A 26,757-nucleotide genomic window follows, 5' to 3' on the forward strand; every position below is an offset into this window, starting at 1 on the left:
AAATCCATGATTTATTACTTATAAACTGATTTCCGTGATTGTCTTAGCCCTGTTTGGACACAGGGCTGGCACATAGTGGGTGTTCAGTCACGTGCTCAACGCTGCCTTCACAGCTGCCTTCAACAGGTCGTTTTGCATCACTGCATCCCAAGCAGGGCCCAGCTCATGCAAAGACCCAAGGCAGGATGGAGCTTGACCCTCTGGTGTTCTCAGCCCTGGTGATGGGAGTGCTCTGAGTGCTACAGGACTTGTTTTCAGAGTGGTGGGTCTCCAAGTTCAGCCCAGTAATTCAAACCTCTGAAAACAATAACATCAACAATGAACAACCCCACCCCAATCTGCAGCTAGGAAATCCTAGCTGAAGAAAAATTGAATTTCATTTTTCCTGGCTGGGTTTTCTTTATGCAGTTTTGATTTTCTTGGACAAATTTTTTAGAATTTTAAACAATCGTTCGAAAGGGGAAAATTGGAATACACCTTAACCAGTGATCATATACCCTGTTTAATAGAGCATAAGACTACATACAGTGGAGATGCAGAATATATTTAGAAATGAGATTTCAGATCTAAAGGATTTTCTGCTCCATCAGTGGAGACAAAGTGAATGTCCATGAAATACTGTGTTGGAAATGGCACTGTTTTTAGGTTTTTCGTCTCAATGTTTGGCTCCCTCCTTATTGCTTTACTTTCAGTCTTGGGATGTGGGAGAAGCAGCCTTCTGCACTCATCCTTCCCCTCCATTTGTGCCACGCTCCCTGGCGTGGCGTCCACTGGGAGGGACGGCCACCGGAGGAGCACACGTTGGCAGTCATTTGATCCCTGGCCTGCCAGAGCTCACCATGGAGAAGGATCATGGCTAAGAGGCCCGGTTTCATGCAGCTTAAAGAAAGGGAATTAAAAGCAATTCTAGAAAATTCACTGCCCAATAGTTTAACGTGGTTAGGGAAGTGCAGTGAAATGGATCCTATTGATGCTGGCATTGAACTTGGCCTCTGTACCCCTGGGTTCCAGTGTGAGCTTTGCTACACATTAGCTGTGTGACTATGGCGGAGTCCCTTCACCTCTCTGAGACTCACTTTCCTCTTCTGTAAGTGGAGATGGTTTCCAACGCCTGCTCAGTTTCGGTCCATGCTCCACCTCAGGCATCTCATCCAGGAACACACATCTCTGGGCCATTGGTGCTGGCCGGAGGAGAGGTCTCGTGTCACTAACACGGCGACTCTTGTTAGGACACCCTGGTCGATGATTAGGGGAAGAGGGGCACAAGGACACAGTTTCTTAGAGAACGAGTTGAACAGATTCTCCCATAGATGTTCACTCTTATTTTCACATGGAGTAGCCAAGAGAATTGTCAAGACACAGCATTTAAAAAAGAAGAAAGGAAGGAAGGGAGGGAGGGAGGGAAAGAAAAGCAGAAATCACATAACTCAGTAGAAGTGAGGCAGGACTTGAGTGTCTGGGCCCCGTGAGGAAGGCCAGCTCTCAGGGGCCACCTCTGCAACTTGGGGGAGGCCAGGTGGCCCTCAGAAAGGCTCAAGAGCCCTGGAGCTGTCCCATGACCTGGCACCCCCTCCACTGGGTACGTGGCTCTGTTTCCCCATTTGTAAACACCAAAGGTTCGTGGAGAAAAAGTAAAACGTGGACGTGCTTAGCACAGCACCTGGCATTTAATAATTACTCATGATTGCTGCTTCCTCGTGGCCGCAGCCGTGTGCGGTAAGGTGAGCGCACAGTGAGTGAGCCCGAGCTGGGACATGCAGGCAGCCGTGAAAGGAGCATGTGGGGCTGCCTGGGTCCTGGCCCACTGTTGTGCCATGAGGCAGAGGTAACTCACTTCTCTGAAAACTAAGAGGTTGGGACAGATGGTTACCATAAGGACATTCAACTCGAAAGTCATCAGTTGGAGGATGTGGAGGGTGCAGAATTTGGCATTGTCTCAAGACTGTTCCGCACCTGTCTGACCTGTGTGTGGGGCTTCCTCACCTGGGAGCTGGGGGCTTACACACTGGGGAGCGGCAGCTGTGAGGGACCTGTGGCAGGAGCCCTCAGGGGGCTTGGAAAACCTGCACTCCTCCCCCATTGTGACGGGTGGCCTCTGATGCTATGACAACAGGGACCACTCCCAGACTTCCCTTCTTGGTAGAGGCTGGTAATTAAAGATCAGGAACAAGGAGGAGTGGTTTACCAGGTGTAGAGCTCATGAGGCAATGGAGGGATAAGAGAGCCAGCCTCAGCCCCCTTCAGCTTCCTGCAGAAAATGGCCAAAGGGAGACGCTTCAACCCACCTTCAGACAAGGAGGGAAGATGGGTAAGAAGAATGATGCCCTCTCTCACCTTTCTCAGGCCACGTGGGTGTGGTTAGGACACAGAACTGAGTTCAGATCCCGCTTCTGCTACTTACCATAGTATAACACCTGACAAATCACTTCACCCAGCCTCAGTTCCTTCATCTGTGAAATGGGACTCTCATAGTATTCTTGGGAGGATCAAATGAAATTAACATGTGTATAAAACGCTCAGCAGACTGGCACCTTGTGAATGTCCACTAGGCAGTAATTGGTGTATGCTCTGCTTTTTCTTTTTTCCATAACATCTATCTTCTGACATACTACATAATTTATTATCTAAACTCTGTGAAGCTGGTATCTTTATCCTCCCCCCCGCCCCTCGCCTGTACTGGTTGTTTCAGGGAAAACTGTGGTACTAGCCTCTTTTAGGGCAGCAATACATACAAAAATTAAAAAAATTTTTTTTTGTTTAAAAGGAAAATGGAAAACATTTTGCAAAATTTGGGCCTAAAGGCTTTAAAAACCCTAAGCAACTTAGTCTTTCTAAATCCCAGTCTCTTTGTCTGTTAAATGGGAGCCTAATATAGCAAGATTAGAGGCCATGGTAGGGATTAATAAGCTAATTCGTACAAATGTGCTTAGTATCATGCATGGAAACATAGTAACCACTTAATACATGCTAACTATTATATATATAATATATAATACATGTGTATATGTAACACATGTGTACTGTGTCCACCAGGCAGAACCTACGGATACTGAAGAGCAACTAAGGGACTTGAGCATCCTCAGATTTTGGTACCTGCAGGGTGGGATGGGGGAACCAATCCCCTGCAGATTCCAAGGGATATATATTTATATTGATATCCTGCTCCATTTCACAAAGATTTAAAGTGCTGAATGGAAAATATTCACAATAAAGTAGCAAAGTATATAAAAATAAAAATTCAGAACCAGTTTAAATATACTTTAAGAGGCTGAGACTGGGAAAATATATAACATAGATATGCAGGCTATACGGCCTAAACAGTAGCTACTTGGACATCAAATTTGACTCTGAGTTTCCTGGTAGTCAAAGTAAAATGGGAAATAGTGTGAACTACATACACTAATTGGTCAGGAAGAGACAAATGTAAACTTCTTAGACTAAATAGTTTGGCCTCTTTTTATCACCAGTTAGGATTGTGTTTGACTAAATACTGTAAAAAATTGACTACAGTGCCTTAACCAGGCAGGGGTCTGTGTTTCTCAAGTAACAGTTAGTCCAGAAGGAGGCAGTTCAGGGCTGGTACAGATGCCCTAGGGCATTGTCAGAGTCCCAGGTTCTTTTCAGCCTTTTGTCCTGTCATCCTTAGTGCAGTGTGTCAACTCAGGCAGGTAAATGAGAGGAAAGGCAAAGGACAAATAGATGGAAGGCACCCGTCAGCTAAATCTGCCTCCTTTCCTAGGAAAAACAATCACTTTCCCACGAGCCCCACCCACAGACTTCTGCTTTTGTTTCAATGGTCATTTGGCCAATTTAGTTGCAAGGGAGTTTTGGGGGGTATTTTTTAACTGGCTACGTTGCCACCCCAAACAAAGTCAGGGTTCTGTTATAAGGGAGAAATCAAGAAAGAACATCGCATCTCCTTTTGGGGTCCCAGGAATATACCAGGGCCCAGTTTAGGAAAGAAGCCTCTGGTGGTGGTCTTTTCTGCTGCCGGCACCTCAGAACATAAAGAGAATAGTGCTGACGTGAAGTTTCCCAAAGTATCTTGTCGGGAAATTAAGGAAATTGTTGGCTTTGCGTCAGCAGCAGCCCATTTGGGAGATAGTAATTGCCACACTGGAGGTGACAGTCATTTTGCAGTTGACCTTGCTGGTGGTAATCTGGCTGTTGCCGGGTAGAAAAGGCTCTCTGCAGACACTACTTTCACCTTCCTATTTAATATTTCAGTCATTGAGTGATTGAATGCAGCAAAAACTTCACCGCCAACTAGTTAAAAAGCTATATTTCACGGTTATAATATCTAACAGAAGGGTTTATTTCACAGCTATCATGTTATAGCCATTAAATATATATTTTAAAAGAGTGAAATTAAAATGCTAGAGCCATTTTTTTTTTACAGTGATTTAGTCCACAGACTTGCAGAATACAAATGAACTCAAGTCAGTTGTCATTTAGCTGGCGGGAAGGATCCTTCCTGATGTAGAAAGACTCCCCATCCCCAGCCCGATTTTCCATAACTTGGAAAACCAGATTGAAGGAGAGGAAAAGGGAAAGATTCTGAGTCTGGAGGCCCTTTGTATTAGTTATATTTACTTAAAAATTGTTGAGAAACATTAAAAAACATAATACAGGATGAATTAGAAATGTATAGGTTGACTTTGAAAAATTTCTGGGGTGTATTGTTAACTGAGAAAAGCGCGGTGTAAAATAGTATGCATTATATGGTCCAATTTTTGTAAAGCAGTGTGAGTCCCCTTTGTAGGTACAGGTGTTTGTAAAGGATCATATGAGAGCTATTATTGTTATTGTTATTATCGTTAGCTGGGGCGGTGGGGGTGAGAAGAAGGAAACAGAAACCAAAAGTTACCTTTAGATTATAAAAAGGTATTTATAACTTTTGAAATCACATTTATAATACGATCTATGTATGCAAAATTATGCATGCGTGTGGGTGGACAGTCGCACAAGGATGCGTGACAAAGTTGGTCACCAAAGAGTTAAGGAGAAGGAGTGATGGGATTTCAGGGGAATTCTACTTCCTTCTTTATGGTTTTGTTGTTGTTGTTGTTGTTGTTTGAACTTTTTAAAACCGTGAGTACGTATTACAGCTCTAATCAGAACCAAATACGATTATTTTCTTTGTGGGAAACAAGACCATGTAATAGCTGCACTTGGTTAAGACACATTTAAACGATGGCAAGAAGTCCACCTCCTTCCCCTGCGCAGTGCCCCTGCCGCCCTGCCCCGGAGGAGCCCGTCCACATGGCAGCGTGTTGGCCTGTGTGCTTGTCTCCTTGTGCTTCATCCCTTGCCCTCTCTGCTCACCCCGTGGGCAGCCATTCGCACGTGTTTACTGGGAGTTCTTCCACTGAGATGTGTTCTTGTAAATTATGTATAGCTGTTTTGTGTGCATGGATTATTTATGTACAGAAATGGTGTGTTGGGTTGTAGATCTCATTCTGTTTCTTCCTTCCACTCAGCTCTGCATTGAAAAGACCTCCCCGTGGCCGTGTGTCCCCTGGACCACTGCTTCGCGTCTCCTCCACCCACAATGCCCCACCAAGTACACCGCCGAGATGATGTAATCTCTCCACCTTTCGACATAAATAGGAGCACACTAAATGCACTCTTGTGCTGAGATTAAACACAAGCCACCTGGTATACCGTTATATCACGACTTGAGAAGGAATGGGAGAGAATGGCAGTGCCAGCCGACATCATTACCATCCCAAAGAGAAGGAAGGACTGGCCTGGGTGCGACCGTGGGTTTGGGGACAAAGGAGGGGACAGCTGTGAGCAGAAACAGAACCTGCCAACAACTGTTGAACACTCTCTGGGTGCATGCATTTTCTCTTTTAATCACATCTACCCTATCAAGTAGGTATTATCATTCCCATTTTGCAGACAAAGAAACTGGAGCCGGGAAAAATTGTCTCTTGAAGAAGGCTGATCTCTACAAGAGAGAGCTGGGGTTGGACTCAGGGCTTTTGAATCTACCATCTGTGACCCACCGCCACATTATGCTTCCTGCCTTTGCGGGAATTTTCACGGAGTCAGGGTCTTGCTTTCTGTTTGTATTTTAGTTTCCATTCATATTCCTTTCCTAGAGCTCCCTGCTTCAAAGGCCACTTTGTTGGGGTGGCTTTTAAGAGGTGCTGTTTATATGAAATTGTGATGAGCTACAGTGGCCATCAAGCACCACTCACATCCCTCTTTGGGGGGAATTCAGGAACGGACTCCTTGCCCAGCTGCTGAGAGTGTGGCCTGGGAGGTCCATCCCTAGGTATCCCTTTACTGAAAACAGCTGCTTCCCCAAGGTTACTTCCTGGGTCCCCACCTTCCTCATCTACCCAGTGACTGATTGATGAAGGCTCACAAAGGCCCAGTCCTCTCACTACATAAGGACGACTCTGAGAAGGCATCCCATGTCTAGAGCTCCCTGTGGGGTTTGTCCAGGCCTTTGTTGGGACCACCTGCCTCTGCCTGGTCCTGTTTCCTTCCCACCTGTTCATAGGGAGATTCTATAGTCCATGCCCAGGTCACCCCCAGCCATCCACATAATCTTCCCACCCTCTACCATTCTACTTTCTTGGGGAGACTCAAGGCAACCCTCTCACCTTCCCTGTGTCCTAAGGTCTGCCTCATACCTGCAGGAGGTTGACTCACCCCTGTGAACATGGGCCAGATCCTTGGCGCTCAGTGTGGGGAGCTCCCTGACTGCAAGGAAGAACTCAAATAACACATTCTGTCTCCTCCAAGTGCATCAGCTCTCATGGGGCCACACCCTCCTCACCAGGCGTGGAAACAATTCCAAGCTCCGAGCAGCAGGGTGGCCCCTGTAACTTGAAACAACCGGCAGTGGTGGCCTCTGGCCATGGCAATATTTCTTGTCTTGGAAAGAATACTTGAAAATTACAAAAATTATGCCATTTCCATCGCATGCCAGAAGCACCCAAATTGCATTTTAATCCCTTTACAGAGGAAGCCCTGATACTTGGCTTAGAGATTCAGATGTGTCTGGTTTTAATCAAGGCGTGTGCTGTTTTTCCAGTTCCCTCACATTGGACTAATGCAAAAGACACCAGAATCCATCACAAATACGATGTTAAAAGAGTCCCATAGTCCACATTTATCTCAGCAAGTGGAGGAGAAACTGCCACCAATCTACAAAGTGCGGGTGAAAGTAAGTCCAGAGCGCTGGCCACGTGCCCCTGTGGCTCTCCAAGCGGGTGGCACCGCTGGCACCAGACAAGTCTTGCTTGGAGGGAACTTCTCACTTGTCCTCCCTGGGTCCCTAAATTCTGGTAGCATCCTCACCTCATACCCTAGTCAGTATGATGCCTCTAATACTCTCTAGAAGGAACAACCCCTGGTCCAGACAATAAAGTTAGGTTCCTTTATGGACAGAGTTCTTTTTCTTTTTTTTTTTAAGATTTTTTTTTTTTTTGGATGTAGACCATTTTTAAAGTCTTTATTGTATTTGTTACAATGTTGCTTCTGTTTTATGTTTTTGTGTTTCTTTTGGCTGAGAGGCATGTGGGACTTTAGCTCTCCGACCAAGGATTGAACCTGCACCCCCTGCATTGGAAGGCAAAGTCTTAACCACTGGACCACCAGGGAAGTCCCAATGGACAGAGTTCTAACATGCATGTTCTTCCTCACTGGCCAGTTCACGAGCAACTTTAGGGGCATGAAGTGGCCAGAGGGATAAGCAGGGTTGACTCCACACTTAGCCACCCTGGACCAGAGAGCTCTGGTCTACTAGGATCCTTATGGGCCAGATGAAGAAGATGGCCTCACAAATTCCTTTCCAGGTTTCAATTCCATGCCTAGAACTTTCCCTTCCTTGCCCCTCAATAGGATGTTTTAAAAGGAATTTTTTATGATTTTCAGCAGGCTGGCAGCAAGGTTGAGTTTCAAAGCTTGAGCTGATACACACACCCAAGACCCCACCCTGTGCTGTTTGCCCCATCGCTGTCCATGGGTTTAATTCTTGCTACAAGCACCTTGCCTCCTCCCTCTTCCTTTTATGCCACTGTAGGTGGGTTCTGGAAGCATACTGGGGTTCTGATGTGTGCCTTTTTCTCTCTTCTCTTGCTCTTTCCCAGCAAGCAGTGAATAACAACTTCCCCTTCTCTGTGCACGACAATCGCCACAGCCTTCAGAACTCTGGATTCTACCTCGACTCTGTGAGTATTTCTCTCCAAGTTGTTAATAAAATGAGGAACAGCATCAGGGCTCTTGATTTCCTGAGACGTGTTGAAGATAGAGGACTAACCTCAACGTTGGAACAAAATTAAAACCTCATAACAGGTTACCAGTGGGGGAAAAAAAGCATTAAATTCTCAAAGTTCCATGTAGCTTTCAAAATCTGCACCAGCCTTCCTTCTGCCTAGGATTTTGTGAATTCCATGCTTATCAAAGTGCTTTCCCATAAGCTGTCTCACTTGCGAGCTGCCCTGTGAAGATGTGTCCTCGGAAGGAGGGACTGCCTATGTGCGTCTCTGGATGGCAGAGCCAGGATCCATAAGGAGGAGTCAAAGGAATGGATGGGAAGCTTACATGTTGTAAAGAAGCACTTCTTCTCTAAATGCCCATCAACAGATGAATGGATAAAGAAGATGTGGCATATATATACAATGGAATATTACTCAGCTATAAAAAGGAATGAGATGGAACTATATGTAATGAGGTGGATAGACCTAGAGTCTGTCATACAGAGTGAAGTAAGCCAGAAAGAGAAAAACAAATACTGTATGCTAACTCATATATACGGAATCTAAAAAAAAAAAATGGTACTGACGAACCCAGTGAAAGGGCAAGAATAAGGATGCAGATGCAGAGAATGGACTGGAGGACACGAGGTTGGGGGGGTGAAAGGGAAGCTGGGATGAAGTAAGAGAGTAGCATAGACATATATACACTACCAACTGTAAAATAGCCAGTGGGAAGTTGCTGTATAACAAAGGGAGGTCAACTCGATGATGAATGATGCCTTAGAGGGCCGAGACGGGGAGGGTGGGGGGGAGTCGAGGGAGGGAGGGAATATGGGGATATGTGTATAAATACAGCTGATTGACTTTGATGTACCTCAAAAACTGGTACAAGAGTGTAAAGCAATTATATTCCAATTAAAAAAAAAAAGAAGCACTTCCTCATAATGCAGTTGTCTTTTCTCTGGAGGTGGTGTTTCCCCATAATAAAGAAGAAATATAAAGTCTGATAGCACTGGTTAGTAGTGGTTAACACAGCACCATGCAATGAAAATAGATTATGAGTCGCGTATGTAATTTTAAAATTTCTAATAGCCATATTAGTAAGAGTTGATGAGGAAGCCTGTGGGCAGAGACCCAAAGGTGCTGCTTCCTTCATTGGGAATCCTCTGGGATGAGAAAGAATCTTCGGATCTCTTGGAGTAAGAACCATCCCACTGAGTGCTGGGAATGCAGCTTGGGTGGATACGTTGAGGAGCCACCTGGATGTAGAGAAGCTACTTGGCAGTCCAGGCTGGGGTCTCTCTGGTTCTGCCCTCCGTGTCTCTAGAAGTCCAGTCCCCTTGGTGGGAGTGGAAGGCTTCAAGAACCAGGATGTTGCGTCAGTTTACAGCCTCCAACAGGCTGATAAAAGGTGCTTCTTGTAAGGGTGACGATACACATAGGATGTCACGAAGGTGGTTTTACTAAAGACATCTGAACTGTGTGACCTTGAATATTTTTCTGCTAATCTTGTGATTCTTCTCTAGGACCTGGGACGTAAGAAGATCTCCCCAGAAAAAAGGCAACACGTTTCAAGAAATTTCAATCTTTGGGCATGTGACTATGTTCCATCTTGTCTCGATGGCTTTTCAAATAACCAGATATCGTATGCCTGTCAGGAAGCTGTGGTGGTCCCAATTTTCAGACGCTTTCCAAGACATTATAATGAGATATGGGAGACTTTTAAATTTATTCCCCAGCAAAGCTATGCAGAGTATTTGCAAAAGACTCCGAAAGTAAGGTTCACGATGAACAAAAAGGCTGGTTCTCCACTGGAGCCCTAACCCTTCCAGAAGATTCTTGATGAGTTTTGCAATACTGGTATTTCATTGGACATTCTAAAAGTACGTGTTTTCTGATCCAGCACTGAGGTTTGATGTAAGATTTGTTTAGAATTAGAGAACATAGACTGTATGTGCCCTAATGCTGAGGTGAAGTATTCTTGCAGTGATAACATAAAGTCCTTATACAGAGAAGCCAGAAAGGCAACAGATAACGTTGCCACTCTCCCACCTTTAAAGTATTTTTATGGTTTTAATACGGTTGAAAAATATTCAGGTCCTTATAAAATAAAGATAAGTGATGATATACACATTTTAAATGAATGTGTTTTATATGAAACTGTGTTTAAATTTTAAAATTACCACATTAACATTTTGGGCAGGTATTAAAATTAATTAATATAGGCTTACATTTTCATCTTGAAATCTGAAACAAAACAAAGGAAGCAGGAGTCCTCTTTGATTTCACCACATCTCTAATTCTTGTCCTGTCCCCAGAAGTAAGTCAACCATTTGTTTTCTTTCTGTGCTTTTACAATTATATGCTTGTACATAACTACATAAAAATTTTGAACATAAACTGTGTTACACAGTACATATGTTCTTGGAGTACATAACTAATCTGGAAATTCTTGCAGTGTCAGTATGAATAGTTTGGTTTGCTTTTTAAACTGCTGCACTGTATCCCCTAATATGGATGTACCATGTTTCAAAAAACTGTCTTACTAATGAGCATGTGAGTTGTTTCTAGTTTTTGGCTGTCAGACTTGGTGCTACATGAACACTCTCGATCAGGATCTTTGGGTGCATGTTTAAATGTACTCTGGAGTCATCTCTGAAAGTTACCTTGCTAGTGCCAGGTTGGACCACATGCACAGAGTTTTAATAAATATTGCCAAATCACCTTTGGAAAAGACTGGACCAGTTAAACTCCCACCAATACTATCTGTGAGTTTCTCTTTCTCTCCTCCCTAAATATCTTTTAGATATTTAAGGACAAAAAAAGATATCTTGTTGTTTTCTTCTTTTGCATTTCTCTGATTGTTAGCGAAGCTGACCGTCTTTTCCCACTCAGTGGCCATTTATATCGCCCTTTAAATGGAAGAGTATCACCATCATTCTATATCGAAATGTCCCTGTTTCTATTTAAATATTTTTCCTATAGATGAATTTTAGAAAAAGCTTGTCAAGTAAATCCACTGGCAGTTTGATAGGAATTTCCCTGAATTTAGATAATAACTTATAGGAGAATTGACATCTTTATACCATGATGTATCTCCCCACTTATCCAAATCTTATTTTATGTTCTTCAGTGAAGTTTTATAACTTTTTTCTCATAAGTATGATGTTTCTTTTCTGTGTTTATTCCTGTATATTTTGAAATGTGGCTATTGTTAATGTGTGTGTGTGTGTGTGTTTTAAGTTACACTTTTAGGTTGGTTTTGTCTGATACATAAAAAAGCTATTGATTTCTGTATGTGAATCTTGTATTTATTTAACTACCTGGATAAACTTCTAATAACAAATGAAAAATATTCTAATAAAGTAAAAATAAAGTTTGAATAATTTTTCAGTTGATTCTTTTGGATTTTCTATAAGGATCATTATATCATTTGTGAAAGCAATAACTTATGTCATTTCTAGCATTTATATCCCCCCCATCTTATTGCATTGGGTACAATTTGAATATTAGCACGGATAGTGCATGTCCTTATCTTATGTCTGAATTTAATGAGGCTGATTCTAATGTGTCACTCTGAACTGTGACTATTATTGTGGATTTCAGATCCATAACCTTTATCTAGTTAAGAATGTTCTCTTATATTCTTAATTTCCTGTTTTTCCCCCCTGATATATATTTTTTAAGTATATGTACATGGAAAAATTTCAAAGGAAATAAAAATAAACAGTGAAAAATAATTTCCCTCACATCCCTGACTTCCAGTCCCCATTTTCTCTCCCAGCTCCAGTTCTGTAGCCTTTTTTAAAAAAAGTTATTATTTTCTTTTTTTTTAATTGAGGTGTAGTTGATTTACAGTGTTGTGTTAGTTTTTGGTGTACAGCAAAGTGATTCAGTCATATACATATTGCTGTATGTACATATATATACACACACATATAAATTCTTTTTCATATTCTTTTCCATTATATTTTATTACAAGGCCAGGGGACTATACAAGAATGAGGGTCAATGGGGTCATCTTAGAATCCTACCTACCACAAATATCACAACCAGGAGATCGATGTTGGTACAATCCACAGACCTTATTTAAAGTTTTACCAGCTTTATGTGTGTGTGTGTGTGTGTTTCTATTTTTATGTGTGTAGCCTCCTTTGCTGGCTACAAAATTATCTATAGATTATATTTACGTTGTTAATTGGCTTATCAAGTGTAACGTTTACATGATATGTATACTTGGACATTGGGTGGAATACTTCACTTTCAGGATCCTTGAGTTTTTATTTTTAATTTTATGGTTTTGAGGGGTTTTTTTTTAGTTAAAGAAAATTTTCTTCAATTATTTCTTTGATTATTTTCTCTCTTCCATTTTCTCCTTTTTCTTCTAGAATGCTTCTTGGATGGAAATTGAAATACCTGGATCTATCTTCCTTGACTCTTCAGTATTACTTTATATTTTCTATCTGCTTGTCTATTTGCACTGGGTTCTGAAAGAGCCTCTAAACTTTGTCTTCCGGGTTACTAATTGGCTCTTAAGTGACCCATTCTGCTATTTAGCCAATGTACTAAGGCTGTCCTATAACCAAACAACATTTTAATTTTCAAGGTCTCTATTTGGCTCTTATTTATGGATGCAATGTTTAATTCTGTCATAATAATTTTACTTATTCTAATATCTTATTTTTCTCCATTTTGTTTCCTCGGGTATTGCTATGTCTGTTTGCCTTTTTAGTGTGGTGCAAACATTTAGTGATTTTTGTTTTTATGTGGGCAGTGTGTATGTTCTTTTCACACTGTTGGTGTGAGGATGGATGAGAGACAGGGAATACTGCCTGGAGTGTGGCCACCAGCTGTGCTTCTGGGAAAGGGTTCCTAGTTCATCTATTGTCATCTTTCTAGGGCACTGCCCTGACCCCTGGCCCCAGTAATCATGTACTCTCCATCCTTTTACTTTGGCACAGACTCAGATCCAGCTCACTGCTTGGTGCAGAGAATGCGATACGGACCTTCTCTGACAGATAATCTCTATAAGTAACCCCATCAAGTGCCCTGGTGCTGCCTCTTCCCGAATCTGCTGCCTCCACACTAGCACCCCTGGAGTAGCTGCTGTGTTTGGCCCATCCCTGATGTACACACTTCACTTCACCCTTCCATCTCTTAGAAAATCAAGATGACTTGCCATAAATAGAAAGTAACCTAAAAGTAAATGCAGTGGGGAAAAAAAAACCTAAACCAGTGTGATTAAATTCCACCCAAACATTATTGCTTCCTCAAGACTTCTTGTCTGAGGCCTGCCTACGGATTTTTGAAAAGGAATGTTAGTAAGTCCCAAGGCTTTCTCCCCAACTGAAACAGAAGGCTTAGAATGGAATAGAAAAACAAACAACTTTCTTAATATGTAAGCCAATATTATTGAATGCTGCATCTGTCAGCCACCTAAGAGTGTCTCCTACACTTCAAGAAAAGGTTGGAAACAGACATCCTCAAAGTTGTCTTCTGACACTGAAAGACTAGGTCTCTGTCCATGCTGGTCACATCCCTCCCCTTGAGGGTGCTCCCTGCTCTCAGTTACATTTCAGGGCAGCCCAATCCTTGTGGCATACCGGTGACATGTGCAGGGCAGGTTCCACGGATGTTGATCACAATTTGCAAGGAATATTTTTTAAACCCTTAAATGTTGGCTTCTATTCTGTAATATATGATTCCACATCTGGTCAATCGAGTGAATAACAATTTTGTACTGTGAAAACTACATAATGTTTATCAAACCAAATATTCTAGACTGTTTGTGTTGATTTTGAAGCTACGGTGGTGACTCCTCATCTAAGAGGGAGGGTTGGGCTCACCTCGGCCCCACCTCTGGTAGAATTCACTGTTGAAGAACTTCCAATCTTAGGAGAAAAATAGAAATGAGATAGTCAACCCTACCACAGCCTTTACAAAGTGTTTTTTTACATTCACTAAATAAAAAATTTTAAATGACACACAAAAATAAAGAGACTGTCTGGTGACATGTTATACATCTTAAACTAGTAATCGTGGGTGTTCCCATTTACTGTTTCTTTTTTGAGGAAAACTGTAGGTGATCCCTCTTGTCCCCAGTCTCAAAGAGATGCTTTGTTTTTGTTTTTGTTTGGTTTAATAGAATGCCAGATTCTATTAACAGGCAGATTTTACGACACCTGAGCTGCTTCTCATGTCCAGTCCTGCTTCTTGGGTCCCTGATCCAGACATTCAAAATAAGCGAATGCTTGAAAATCTTTTGGGGATTGCACTATACCTGACTCTCAAGTCCATATCCCCATGCACAGGGTTATATGGCCTTAGCTCTGTCTGGGGTAAGTTCTCTGCAAGTCGCAGTCTGACTCCCTGACATTCAGGATGTTGTTCTTCACCAGGTACATTTCCTTGCATTTTTTTCTTCTCCCAAGGTCTCCTCACAAACCCTCACTGGCTGAACCTCTGCCTTGCCTCATCTTTCTCTGCTCAAACACCAACAATCTGCAACAAGAGTGACCCCAAATTCAACATACTGGAGATGAAATTCAAAAAGTTACCAAAAAGGTATAAAGAACCAAACCTGCAATTATGTGAAGCAGGTACGTGGGGATGGGGGAAGACCAATCTCTACTCTTTGGGATTAAAGAGTATGTTTACTCTCTACAGAAACACAGATAATTTGCCCTTAAAACCAGTTTTTTTTTCACTTAATTGTTTTCTTCTTAAACAACAACAAAAAAAACACAACAAAAAAAAAACACTGTCCAATGACCTCACAGTTCTCAGTCCAATGAACCAAGAACAAAAGGATACAGTACTTTAATGGAGGGGTAGGTCGTAGGGGCTCCAGGGTTGACACCCCAAATAGAAGAAGCCACTTTGCAAAAATAAGTCTTTAATAACCTGGCAAAATGTCAATGACTTGCTGTCGTTGGTTCTTTGTTTTAGTATGTTGCTTCACACAGAGGAATAAACAACCGGTTAAAGAAACCCCAACTTACTAATCAATTACATGCAGGTGTTTATAGATTTCTTCCCTTTTAATGAATTAGACTTGGACGTGTGCCATCCTAGAAATGACTTAGACACTAAAAGGATGGCTGATGGCTTAGTAATAACGTTTTGGAGTGATGCTGCCTTGTATCCGTTCTAGATCCAAACCGGGAAGCTTCAGTTACTCACTGTCCGTGTTGTGGACTTGACTTTCTAATTTGTACTTGCAGAAATCGGATCTAAAGACCCTTAGACACAATAGTTTAAAGAGCAGAGTAATGTTTTCCTGTATGAGAACAACTCTTAAACACTGCTTTTAGGCAGAGAGGCACACTCTCATTTGATCTGTTGTGACATTTATGACTAATTTTAAAGATTGCTCTGTGCCCTCTGTTTTGCATATTTTGTGGCTGTCTTTGGCCACAGCCATCTCTGTTCTGGTGGCTCCACACTTGAGTTAGATGTGGTGGCTGTGTTTCTCTTCCCATGGCTGATACGACCATCCTTTGTGTGAACAATTTCCTCTTCGCAGGTTAGTGGTCAATTGTAACTCCAGTCAAAGCTCAGGAGACATCACTGCTGGCCCATGGATCGCGGGGGGGGGGGGGGGGGGGGACACAGACACTTCACTCAATTCAACTTTTTTTTTTTTTAAACCTACAGAATTGGTACCATATTGAGGCCTCCTGGGGGGGAGCTGGGTGTGGGGGAGGAAGGGTTTGCAATGATAAGCTAAGTATAGGTTTCCCATATGTTCCGCTGAGTTCAGGGAAGAATCCATGCTGTTATGGTAACACCCTAAGCACCATAAAACAAGCAGGAAGAATAAATTTCCTCCTTGGAGCGCTTCGCTGCTGCCCACAGTCTTTGGTCCTAGTGTGGTGTCTCAAGCCATTGATGAGGGGAAGACCCCCTTCAGCTCGGCTCTGGGCTTTGGGGCTTGACAGCACTGCTCATGCCTTGCTTTTCTCTGGGTGGAACGGGGCTGGCACTTCCCAAACACACAGGGTAGTTTTTGCAGGAATCCTGGTGCTGCGTTGTGGACTCGGAAGGGCTGTGTAAGTGTGAAATGCTGTACATTGCCTTTATAAGTACCTATCAAAACAAATGAAAACATCTCATTTAACACACAGTATTTAAGTAAACATGTTACGGCTATACCAAAATAATCCCCCCAAATATTAAACAACAAATCAACCCCCTGTCAGAGCCTGACTCACGGAATAAATGGAATGAATAAAATCGTAACTCACGCGTTTGACTACGGCTCTAGGAAATCGTTGAATTTGTTAGGTGTAGCGTGTGATTTCTGCACACAGTAACCAAAATAACTTCAAATGCTTTATTCTCTTTCCCAATCGAAATCAAACAGATCTGCACATTCCCAGATTGGGTAATACAGGCACAGGAGCGTACATTTTCTTCCCTTCACCCCCTCCCCCTGCCCAAATAGGAGCTAGCACCAGAATGTTCAGATGCAAGGGCCGTTATTTCTGCTCCACCTGGGCACTGGTCAGGCTGTATCATTTACCATGCACAACCCTAGTTCCCAGAAGAAAGAGCAACTCCGCTTATTACCCATGCGCCTACAGCTGTTCACAGGGTTGTAAGTGACCATAGCTGAATACAGCCTTCTCTGCCCAAGAACGCATTGCTATCTGTTCCTTAAGCCTGAAAGAGAAACACTGAAACTGTTTTAAATATTCTCCTGCTGTTTATAACTTTGGTCTAAGCTTCCATGACTGTTTCCAGCCATGAGTGGTATGTCCAATCCTTCTTCAACAAATGTCAATGCAGTTCCAATGGAGGATGGGAAAGTCCCAGCATAATTCCACGGGAAAAATCTTACTGTTCCTCCAAAGCATATTTTTTTACGAAACCAATGCCTAATATCTATGACCTTCTAGAGCTTTAAAGCAAGGATTTGGCTCTGCTGGTACATAGCCATCTGAGACTTAAGCATCTTCAGTCAATCTCAGGGATAGTTCTGGTTAAAGCAGATATGTTGACCAACAGAATCAGGGCCGATTTCCAGATCGTTCTTAACACGACTCTGCCCCACCCTGCCCCATACTCCCCCTCTCAATTGCCCCACTCCCTTTGGGCCACATTCTCATGGGTACCAATGTCAATACATGTCAGACATGCCCAAACAGCCCGTGTATTTACTTATCATTCAATGACTTTTTCTCAAGCCCCTGCTTTGGGCACTGGACTGCTAGGGTAAGTAGCAACAGACTCATCCTTGTTCGAAGTGCATGCAAACTAGACTATCTGTCAGGACCAAACGCTGCAACCCCCCCTCGCAATCGCCAAGATTTCCAGCTAAGAATGCTGATTAAGTGTGGATCAGGTGATAATATTTTGAAAGGTCATAATTATAATTTTATTAAGCTGTGATCAGGGAGATAAGATAAATGTCATAGAAATGTGTGTAATATTGGATACATATTACATTACAGAACAATTATAAATTTGTGTTTCTTGTGTACATTAAAACTTGGGTATGTGTAAGGGCAAAAGCTGAGTCTTTTTTTTTTTTTATCTTCTGGATGAGGAATTGATTTTAATTCTTTCTCTGCTAATGAAAGGAAAATTAGAAAAACAAACTGCTAAAGCACTAAACACATTTTGATTACTTATGGATACAAACAGTTATTTGGGTTTCATTCATTTACTTACTGAAAGCATAATGATAGGTGAAATTAAGAATTAATAGTATAATAGTGAGGATTTATTTGGCAGATGGAACGAGGTGCTGTTTTCTCACCTTATAGTGGGGAATGTGAAGTTACAGGGTTTGCTCTTGGGTAAAGTCAGGCAACATTTAGCCCCTGTTCAAATAAATAGAGCTATTCAGGGATAGAACAAAGGCTCCAGGTTGGGGGAGAAGGTGATGACTGTGGCTGCAGCTGGCTTCCATTTAAGGTGCCTGGGGGAGGTAGGGGGAGCCCTCCAGTGGTAGGGAGGGTCAGCTCAAGATGGGGACCGGATACACAGGGAGGAGATGGGATGATAGCTTGATGGAGGGAGGGCCAGCAGCAGAATTTTTTTTTTTTTACTTAAAACAATACAAATTTATTATCTTACAGTTTTGGAGGTCAGAGTCCAAAATGGGTCTCAGTGGGCAAAAATCAAGGTGTGGGCAGGGCTGTACTCCTTTCTGGAGGTCCTAGGAGAGAACCCATTTCCTCTCCCTTTCCGGCTTCCAGAACCTTGGTTTGTGGCCTCTTGCTTCTTCCTCAAGGCCAGCAATGTTGGTCTGAGTCCTCCCACACGGCCATCTCTCTGGTTCTGTCTTCTGATTCCCCCTCCCCCCCCTTTTTCTATTTTTAGAATTTTTTTTTTTTTAACATAAGGAAGAGTGGTGCTTATACACCAAGGCAAGAGGGGGAATGGACATGGACAGACTAGGCTGCCTAAGGATGGAGGAGGAGTAGCTGAGGCTGGTGCGTATTTGGCGGGGTGTGCGCCTGGAAGGGGGACCCTCTTCTACATGAGGGGCACATGGCATGAGTGTGTTGGAGGAGATGAGAGAAACCTTCAGGGGGAGAGGGAGGACTTGAGTCCCTCTGGAGTGACTGCTTCCTCCTACAAAGGTAGAGGGTGGGTCTTCATCTGAGAAGGAGGTGCCTGAGGTGGGACCTTGGGCAAGGTGGGCGGGGCCACCAGCTGGAGGAGGCCCCGGAGCTGGGAGATGGTTTGGATTTAGAGAGGGTCTGTACTCCTGCTTTGGGGTTTCCTAACGGGGTTTAGCAGATCTGGAGTGAGACAGGAGAAAGTGATGAAAGGGGAGTGAAAATCATTCCTGCTGGCAAAAGCGAGGAGATGGAACCAAGAGAAGGCCGGAGGCAAGGTTCCTGAGGCTGGCTGCCCATTTAGTCTCTTGGGGAGCCTTCAGCAGTGCCAGGGCTGGGGTCCCACCCAGATCAGTTAAGTCAGGTGTCTGGAGTGGGACCTGGCTTTGGTATATTTTAAAAGCTTCCCAGGTGATTCCAAGGCCAGAGCTGAATACTGCTGGTAGGACACAAGGAAACGCACTGGCAACACATCAGAGTTTTGGAGAAGCTAGAAGGGGACTAAGGATGCCATGGAAGTTGGGAGGAAATGAGAGGAACTCACCTGAGCACACCCAGGGGTGAGTGGTGGGCGTGTGTGCGCGCACGCACGTGTGTGCTCGTGAGCAGTGGTACGATGTTGACTCAACACGTGGAGCAGGTTTATAGAACTGGAGCACAGGATTGAGAAAAGTGTATTTGTGAATGTATTTGGATCCTTTACAAAGATATCAAAACTGAATCTCATTTGGCTATCCATTGAACAAATCATCTTTATAAAATAGCAGAGCAAACACGAGGAGTAAATATTGGAGTGTCCTAGAAATGCAGGAGGCCCGTAACTAAGGAGAGAGGTTGCAAGAGCCCTGGAAACTGGGGTCCAGTCTGGGCTGCAATGAAACTCAGCTCTGAAGCTCATTCATGACTCGAAGAAGGAGCGCTGGCCTGTGTGCAAGGAAAACAGGAGGAAATATGAGAAAGCACGTGGGGTGCTGGGGCACGAGATGGCACCAGGACACTACCAGGGTGTCAGGCCTGGATGATGGCAGTGGTTGGGCACAGTAGAAGACTGTGCACTTGCTCCTCTCTGCTGGAGCCCCAGACCCCAAGATACTGCACCTGCCCAGCATACAGGCATTATTGAAAGGGACGACCAAAAGAGTGTCTAGAATGTCTTTGCAGTGGGCAGTTATGAAGGCTGGTCTTAGCTTACTGGGTGAGTGCAGCTTTGGTGCCCAGAATTGGGCAAGTTGCTCTTTTCTTTTTTTTTAAAGTTTGTTGCTACATCTTAATTATTTTTAAAATTTTATTTATTTATTTATTTATTTTGGTTGCGTTGGGTCTTCATTGTTGCTCTTGGGCTTCTAGTTGTGGCGAGTAGGGGCTACTTTTTTGTTGCAGTGGGTGGGCTTCTCCATGAGGTGGCTTCTCTTGTTGCAGAGCATGGGCTCTAGTCACTTGGGCTTCAACAGTTGCAGCACGTGGGCTCAGTAGTTGCAGCTCATGGGCTTAGTTGCTCTGAGGCATGTGGTATCTTCCCGACCTAGGGATGGAACCCATGTCCCCTGCATTGTCAGGCGGATTCCCAACCACTGCACCACCTAGGAAGCCCGGTTTTCACATTCTTATATTGCGGCTAATTATAGAACTCACCTCCCAGGATTAAGGATTACCTGAGAGAATGCATGCAAAGTGTTTTTCACAGTGTTGGGTGCAGGGTGAGAGTTCTGCAGGTAGGTGCTCTGGCCACATGGAAGGTTCCAATGGCCAGTCAGTGAGGCCGGCAGGGTGACCCCTCTGGATCCCTTCTCCTGGATGCATGGAGCTGTGGGGGTGGTGCCCACTTCTTATCAAGACTCTTTGCCATTAAATCTTCACAAAATTGGGTCCCTAGTTCCAATTCTCTTGCACCAACAGTGGATACATTAGTTCCTAGAGAACTGAGGAACACTAGGTTGGTGTTGGGTCTGATGTGGTCTTGACCCCTCATCCTGCCTTGCTAAGGGAAGACCTGGCCATTCCCCTCCGATCCCCAGCTGGAGGTAAGGTTTCTCTTTTCTCCTCTGAGCTCCCTCATAGCCCTGAGCCCACTGCTCTGTTAAGCATCTGCTTCATTTCCTCCCAGGCTGCAGGGCCTCAGGGACAGTCTCACATCATCCCTCTCACCTTTACCTTGTCACAGCACTTAGTTCTCTGTCTGACATTCACCAATGATTTGTTGCACTAATGCACGAGGGAGTGTTTCAAAACACCAACTACTAAAACCAGGGTTTGCAGATCTGGGCATTTTTTAACCTTCTGAATTTTAACCAAATGGACATTTTTCCATTCTAGAAGCGGCAATGATCATTTTGCTTTACAAAGCTGCAGCAGGTAAGTAAAGATTGGTCTACAAGGATGGTGATGTTTTACTGAGATCACGATGGTGGAAAAGAACTCTCCAATTTTTCTCCTCTGAAGATAGATTCCCTTTAGTTATTTATTTAATAGCTGTGATCACAGGTAGAGAAGATAACAATTTTTGCTCTGGACTAAATATATATGAAGAGAGATATTTTACCAGGAAAAGTGCCCAAAGCAAAAACCGCTTTCCCCCTAGAGCTCTGGTTAAGATGAACAACCCCAGTGGACTCTCAGAGGAACGTATCATAACAACGTAGTCTCTCAGGGATGTCACGAAAACGTGTGGAGGTCAGACCACCTCCTCTGCTCAGCATAAAAGAGACACACTGGAAAGCTGGGAACTGCCTTCCCGGGCTCTGCAGAATGAATCACTCCATCTATATTTTAAGTCCCCAAGCACTCAAGTGGACACAAGATTAATCAGATTCAGAACGTGGCTTTTAAAAAAATCACATATGTAACAAACACCCTTTATTCTTTCCCTTAAATGACTCCAGAGATCAGTTTTATTTTTAAACATTCGCACAACAACAACAACAACAAACCCACGTAGGTAATTTTTTGAAACTAAAGAAACTAAAGGTCTTAATGCCCAAGGAGCAGACTGGAGCCTTGAAAGCAGCTGGGCAAGTACTAATGGCCCCATAAAGCGCTGCCTTGCCTGTTCCTGATGCCTAATTACTCACCGGCATGGTCTTTGTTCAGCCAGTGCCTGCTTTTACAATGCAGTCAAACAAGGTAGAACTGTGTCCATTTATGGGAAAGTCAAAGACCAATAAATAAAAAGTTTAATTTCCTGATTCCCTGAAGTCGATGGGGCTTAGAAAATACTCACCAATCCTTGCAACCACGGTCTTTCAAAACTGTGTGAGCAGTACCTCATATCAAATTTCATTGCCCATAAAAGAGAATCAGATTATGTTAAGTGAAAAAAAGCAGGGCACAGCCTCCCCTGTGTTTACAACTACAAAGCTATCTGCTTAGGGCAAAGGACTGGAAATGTACAATTGTTATTAGACTTCAGGATGGGGGCAGGATTTGGGGAGGTGGTTTTCCCTCTTTTCTACATTTTCTGCTGCTATTTTGGTTTTACAACAACAACAAAAAGTTAGACATCGATCAGTGAAACAATTAGTTAATTGTTTAGCAGAGCCTATTCCTCAGAACAAAGAGAATCACATGAGGCTTCCAACGTTAAGCAAATCAACTAAAACCCAAGAAATTCAATTAAGTACCAGAGGACTGAGCATCTTAGCTTTCATCTGGAGGACTGTTGATTTTTACAGATGTCCAAAATAACTCCATTAATTAAAAAAAAAATCCCTCATCAGGTCTTTCCAGTTATTGAATTCTTTCAGGTAATTAATAATACTTAGGAAACTTTTTCTCCCTAAGTATGATATAGAAAGATGAGGCAATGAACCAGGTGTATAATTCGCATCTCTCTTCATTTCCCATTGTTTAGAAAACAGCTTGGGAGATACTAGCTGGATTGCTCACGTGGACTGTTTACAGGGAGCAGACTCTGTGTGAAAGTGGACAGAACAAACCCACACCATCAGGATGAGCAGGTCAGTGCTGGCTTTCCATCCAGGGTCTGTGTCCAAGGGACTCTCCGCTGGGCTGCTGCTGTGTCTGTTGACATGAAGAGCTGGGGTGAGACATCTGCTGTCTGACTCTCTTGCCTCCCCCTTTCTGCTCTTCCCCATGACCTTCACTGTCTTCCCTTTTTTCCAACCATTTCTCAAATGGTGATCTTCGGGTCCCACTCTTCACTCTCTGCCTTCCCCTCCCCCTCTCACTTACATGCGTTTTGTCACTCAATTACTTACGTAGACAACCATTTATTTAGCAAAACTGGCTGCACCCTCCCCAGGTGCACAGGAGATTCCAGATAAAGCAGAGAGGCTTCCCTCTGGGATGGCACAATCCCATGTGGAGGAGACACGCAGACAAGCAGAAATGATTTAACTTTAACCAGATAAATGCCCCCAAGGCAGGGCCGGGCTTGGGCTGGCTCCCTGCCTGTCCCGGAAGCACGTAAACTCAGCAAGTCCAAATGTGAGCTCAAGCTCCCCTCCCCTTTGTATCACACATTTTGGCTAAAGACACCACGGTCTATCTAGCCACCAAAGCCCAAAGCAAGATGCCTCCCTCCCTCCCTCTCACCCCCAGTATCCTGCCATTCTGCCTTAGGAATGTCTCTTTAATAATTTCCTTCTTTGCATTCCTGTTATCCCTCACTTGCTGTCATTTTTGTTATATGCTCTTGCTCCTCTATGGCCACCAGGCTCCGAGTAATTACCCTAAAACACACCCAATTGCATGATGCCCTTGCTTAAAAAACATTGAAGGCTCCAGTCCATGAGCCAAGTTCACCTCCCTGCCATGGTCCTCAGGCACTAGTGTCAATCTCCACGTGCAGCCTCCAACCACGCACTCCCTGCATCACCTTGGGGCATTACGCGCCCATCATTTCCCAAGGATGTGGTGCTTGTTGACACCACTGGGCCTTGGCTCATGCTGTTCTCTCTCCCTAGAATACTTCCCCACACCCTATCAGAAGGAGCAATCCTGGGAAAAATCCTGTTCGTCTGTTATTGGGGCCCAAGTCCAATGGCTTCTTCTCAGGCTCCTCATACTCCGCGGTTCTGTCCCTGGGGCGTCTCCTCTCCGATAAAAACACAGAATGTTCACAATTGGGAGTGAGATCTCCATCTTACAGATGTGACCACACCAAGAGAGCTTCTGGCTACAGAATTGTCCCCTCAAAAGCTTGTGGGTAGTCATCACAGGACCAGGCTTTGGTATTTCTGAGTACTAGGCTATTTTTTAAGATTAAAAAAATACTCATATTTTTAAAAATCAAAAAAAAAATCTGAATTAAGACGAGATATATTTAGATAATTATAGGTAGCAGTAAATTTGCAGATTAAATGAGGTTGTAGTCATTGAGAAAGCATTCTGACCACACCTTTCCTGCCTAAAAAAATCCTCTCAGGGTATCTGATTGTTGCTTCAATGTCTGTTTCCAGGGTTACTGATGAAATTGAGGTGTGTGTGTTTTAACGTGTATTAGTCATTCATATTTCTCCCAGAGTCCTTGATGAAATCCTTTTAAAGTGCAGGTGGAGGTGGGGGTAGGGAATGGGGCGGGGGGGGGCGGGGGGAGATTTCTCAGAAGAGGAGAGTAAAGAGTCCCCATTCCCTCCCTTCCTGGAGACTGACCACCTCCCACCCGGCTGTGCTAGAGTCCCTCCCCTGCCCTCCCCTTTTTCCTTACAGAACGAAATCCTACACGATTTCACTTCTTCCCTGGGATGACTTACTCTAATTGGGGCTTCTCCCTTAGTGCTTCTCCTGGAGGAATAGGGGCCTTCAATCCTAAATGCTGGCCCACATGGCTGGAGAGCAGGTTAGGACTAGGGGCAGAAGATGATGGCAGTCATACCTCACATAAAAACAAAATACAACGTAGGTTCACTGTTGAAATGTGTGCAGTCTTCAAGACGGTCCCCAAAGATCCAGGCCTTCAAGACGGTCCCCAGAGGTCCATGCCTCACTGTGTTCGTGCCCTGTGTAGTCCCCTCCCGTATTGAATTGGGGCTGGCTGCTTATGACCAATAGAAATAGTGGAGGTGACCATACTGATTTCTGAAGCTAGGTCATAAAATGGGTAGAGCTTCTGCCTGGTGTTCTCATTCTCTCTCTCTCTCTCTCTCTCAGGACACTCGCTATGCTCTGAAGAAGCCCAAACTGGCCCTTGTGAAGAGCCCTGTGCCGAAGACACTGAGGCCCCCAGCCGACGGCCAGCCTCCGCCACCCGATCCCAGTGGAGCAGCCTTCGGATGTTTCCGGCCCTCCGTCTTTAAGTCTCTGCACAAGGCCCCAGAGAAGCCACCCCTTCCTGAATTCCTGACTCGCCGGATGGGTGTTCTGCACTGTGATGTTTCGGGGTAATTTTTAATGCAGGCGTAGCGGCTGGACCACGATAGTGAAATGCCAGTAATTAGAATTTCCCCCCAGTTTTGCGATCCCCAAATGTGAGCATGCCTTGCGGGCTTTCAGGTGGAGCAGAGATGTCTGATAAATGCCTGTTGGCAAGAGTAACTATTCGGGGACGAGGCCCTGTGGTTGGGTGTATAGACAGACAGCTACGTAGGATATTGGTGAGGATACCCATGTTCAAAGTCTTAAAAATGCCACGGTAGGCGACCATGCAGATGAAAACCACAAGAGGGCAGGTGTACATACAGAACTAGGGCTTTCGTGGACTTAACCCTAGTCTCTCATATCTCTCATACTGACTTTTTTTTTTTTTTAACATTTCACTGATGATTTTGTTAGATATTGATCACTGCCTACAGATGGGCTTCATCTTGAAGAAGTGAATCTACATTTCAAACACAACCATCTGGAAAAGACTTCAGTAGGAAAGGTCCCCTAACAGTTAATTTAACAAAGCCATATTTGTATTTCTTATAAAATATATTTTTGTAATGAAAACACCTACAACTTCATTACGAAGAAAAACTGAGCTGCTATTTTTAAATGTCAGTGGGATAAACATTTCCTGACTTTATATCACTGCATGAATGCAGATGTGCTATTTACTCAATCTCATTTATTTCATAATGGGATTAAATAATGCTTCATTATTTCATAATGAACAAAGTAATATGTGATTTTGAAAAAAGAAGCAATTACACTTATTTTTCTTTCACCTCAGACCCCCCCCTCCCCCAATGCAATTCTGACATTGAAATGAACTAATTTGTTGGGTAAAGTTGCCTCCATTTCTCCAAGAAAGGTGAAGAAATAGGCTTCTCAGACCCTGGGGTTTTACTGATTACAAATTGTTGTACTCAAAATGTTTCTTGTAAACTCTAGACAGCCTTGATCATGGAGTGCTTTTTATACACTATGCACTCAGTACTTTTTTGTGGCTGGTCAGTGCACAGTTTAATTGCACTTATGGTACCAACAGCGCTAGGACTGAAGGCTTTCTCAGGTCGCTCACTTGCAATTTGCCCTGCCCCAACCCAGAGCTGCTGAGTGAGGCCCCAGAGCTCAGGGGTAGAGAGTTGGTGTGTAGAAGTCCTGTGACCTTGCACAACTCAATAGCCTCTCTCAACCTCAGCTTTCTCATCTGTAAAATGGAACCCATACTTCCGTTTTTCTCAAGAGGATGTTGTGAGGATCGGATGAGGTAATAGATGTAAAGCACTTGATCTTGTGCCTGGCAGATAGCAGGCTGTTCTACCCACCCCCCACCACACCTGTGCCTCACCTGTGACCACACATCACCTGTGGGATGGCTACTACATTGCCTGGGACATAGCAGCCCTTGGCAGACAGCTTTGATTACTGCCCTGCTTTTTGTTCTATAAACATCTTTAAAAATGATTTTGAAAGCAAAGATGCTAAATAAGTGTAGCATCTCCATAACTAGCTGTGTACAAGTGCATGTTCTCTCTACGTTCTCCTAGAGGATTCCTCCAGAACAGGTCCTTTCCATGCTTCCATACTGTATCTGAAGATCCAACTATTACCACTGGAAAAAACTCCCAGATCAGCGAAGGCTTGCA

The 26,757-nt window shown here is 43.7% G+C and overlaps 1 protein-coding gene across 1 annotated transcript; it reads left to right on the top strand.

Annotated features, from left to right (window-relative positions):
• The first annotated feature begins 2,257 nt into the window (after window positions 1–2,257).
• Window positions 2,258–10,039, top strand: TEX36 (testis expressed 36). Its single transcript, XM_057737525.1, has 4 exons — window positions 2,258–2,308; window positions 7,052–7,183; window positions 8,109–8,189; window positions 9,743–10,039. The coding sequence occupies exons 1-4, from the start codon at window positions 2,258–2,260 to the stop codon at window positions 10,037–10,039; spliced, it is 561 nt and encodes a 186-aa protein (XP_057593508.1).
• The last annotated feature ends 16,718 nt before the right edge of the window (window positions 10,040–26,757 follow it).

Source organism: Hippopotamus amphibius, chromosome 5, assembly GCF_030028045.1.
Source record: "Hippopotamus amphibius kiboko isolate mHipAmp2 chromosome 5, mHipAmp2.hap2, whole genome shotgun sequence".
Classification (NCBI taxonomy): Eukaryota; Metazoa; Chordata; class Mammalia; order Artiodactyla; family Hippopotamidae; genus Hippopotamus; species Hippopotamus amphibius.

Coding starts and splice junctions, on each gene's coding strand:
- TEX36 (XM_057737525.1), top strand. CDS start 2,258: ATGGCCAAAGGGAGACGCTTCAACCCACCTTCAGACAAGGAGGGAAGA. Junction 2,309..7,051: donor CAGACAAGGAGGGAAGATGG/GTAAGAAGAATG, acceptor CTGTTTTTCCAG/TTCCCTCACATTGGACTAAT. Junction 8,190..9,742: donor CTGGATTCTACCTCGACTCT/GTGAGTATTTCT, acceptor ATTCTTCTCTAG/GACCTGGGACGTAAGAAGAT.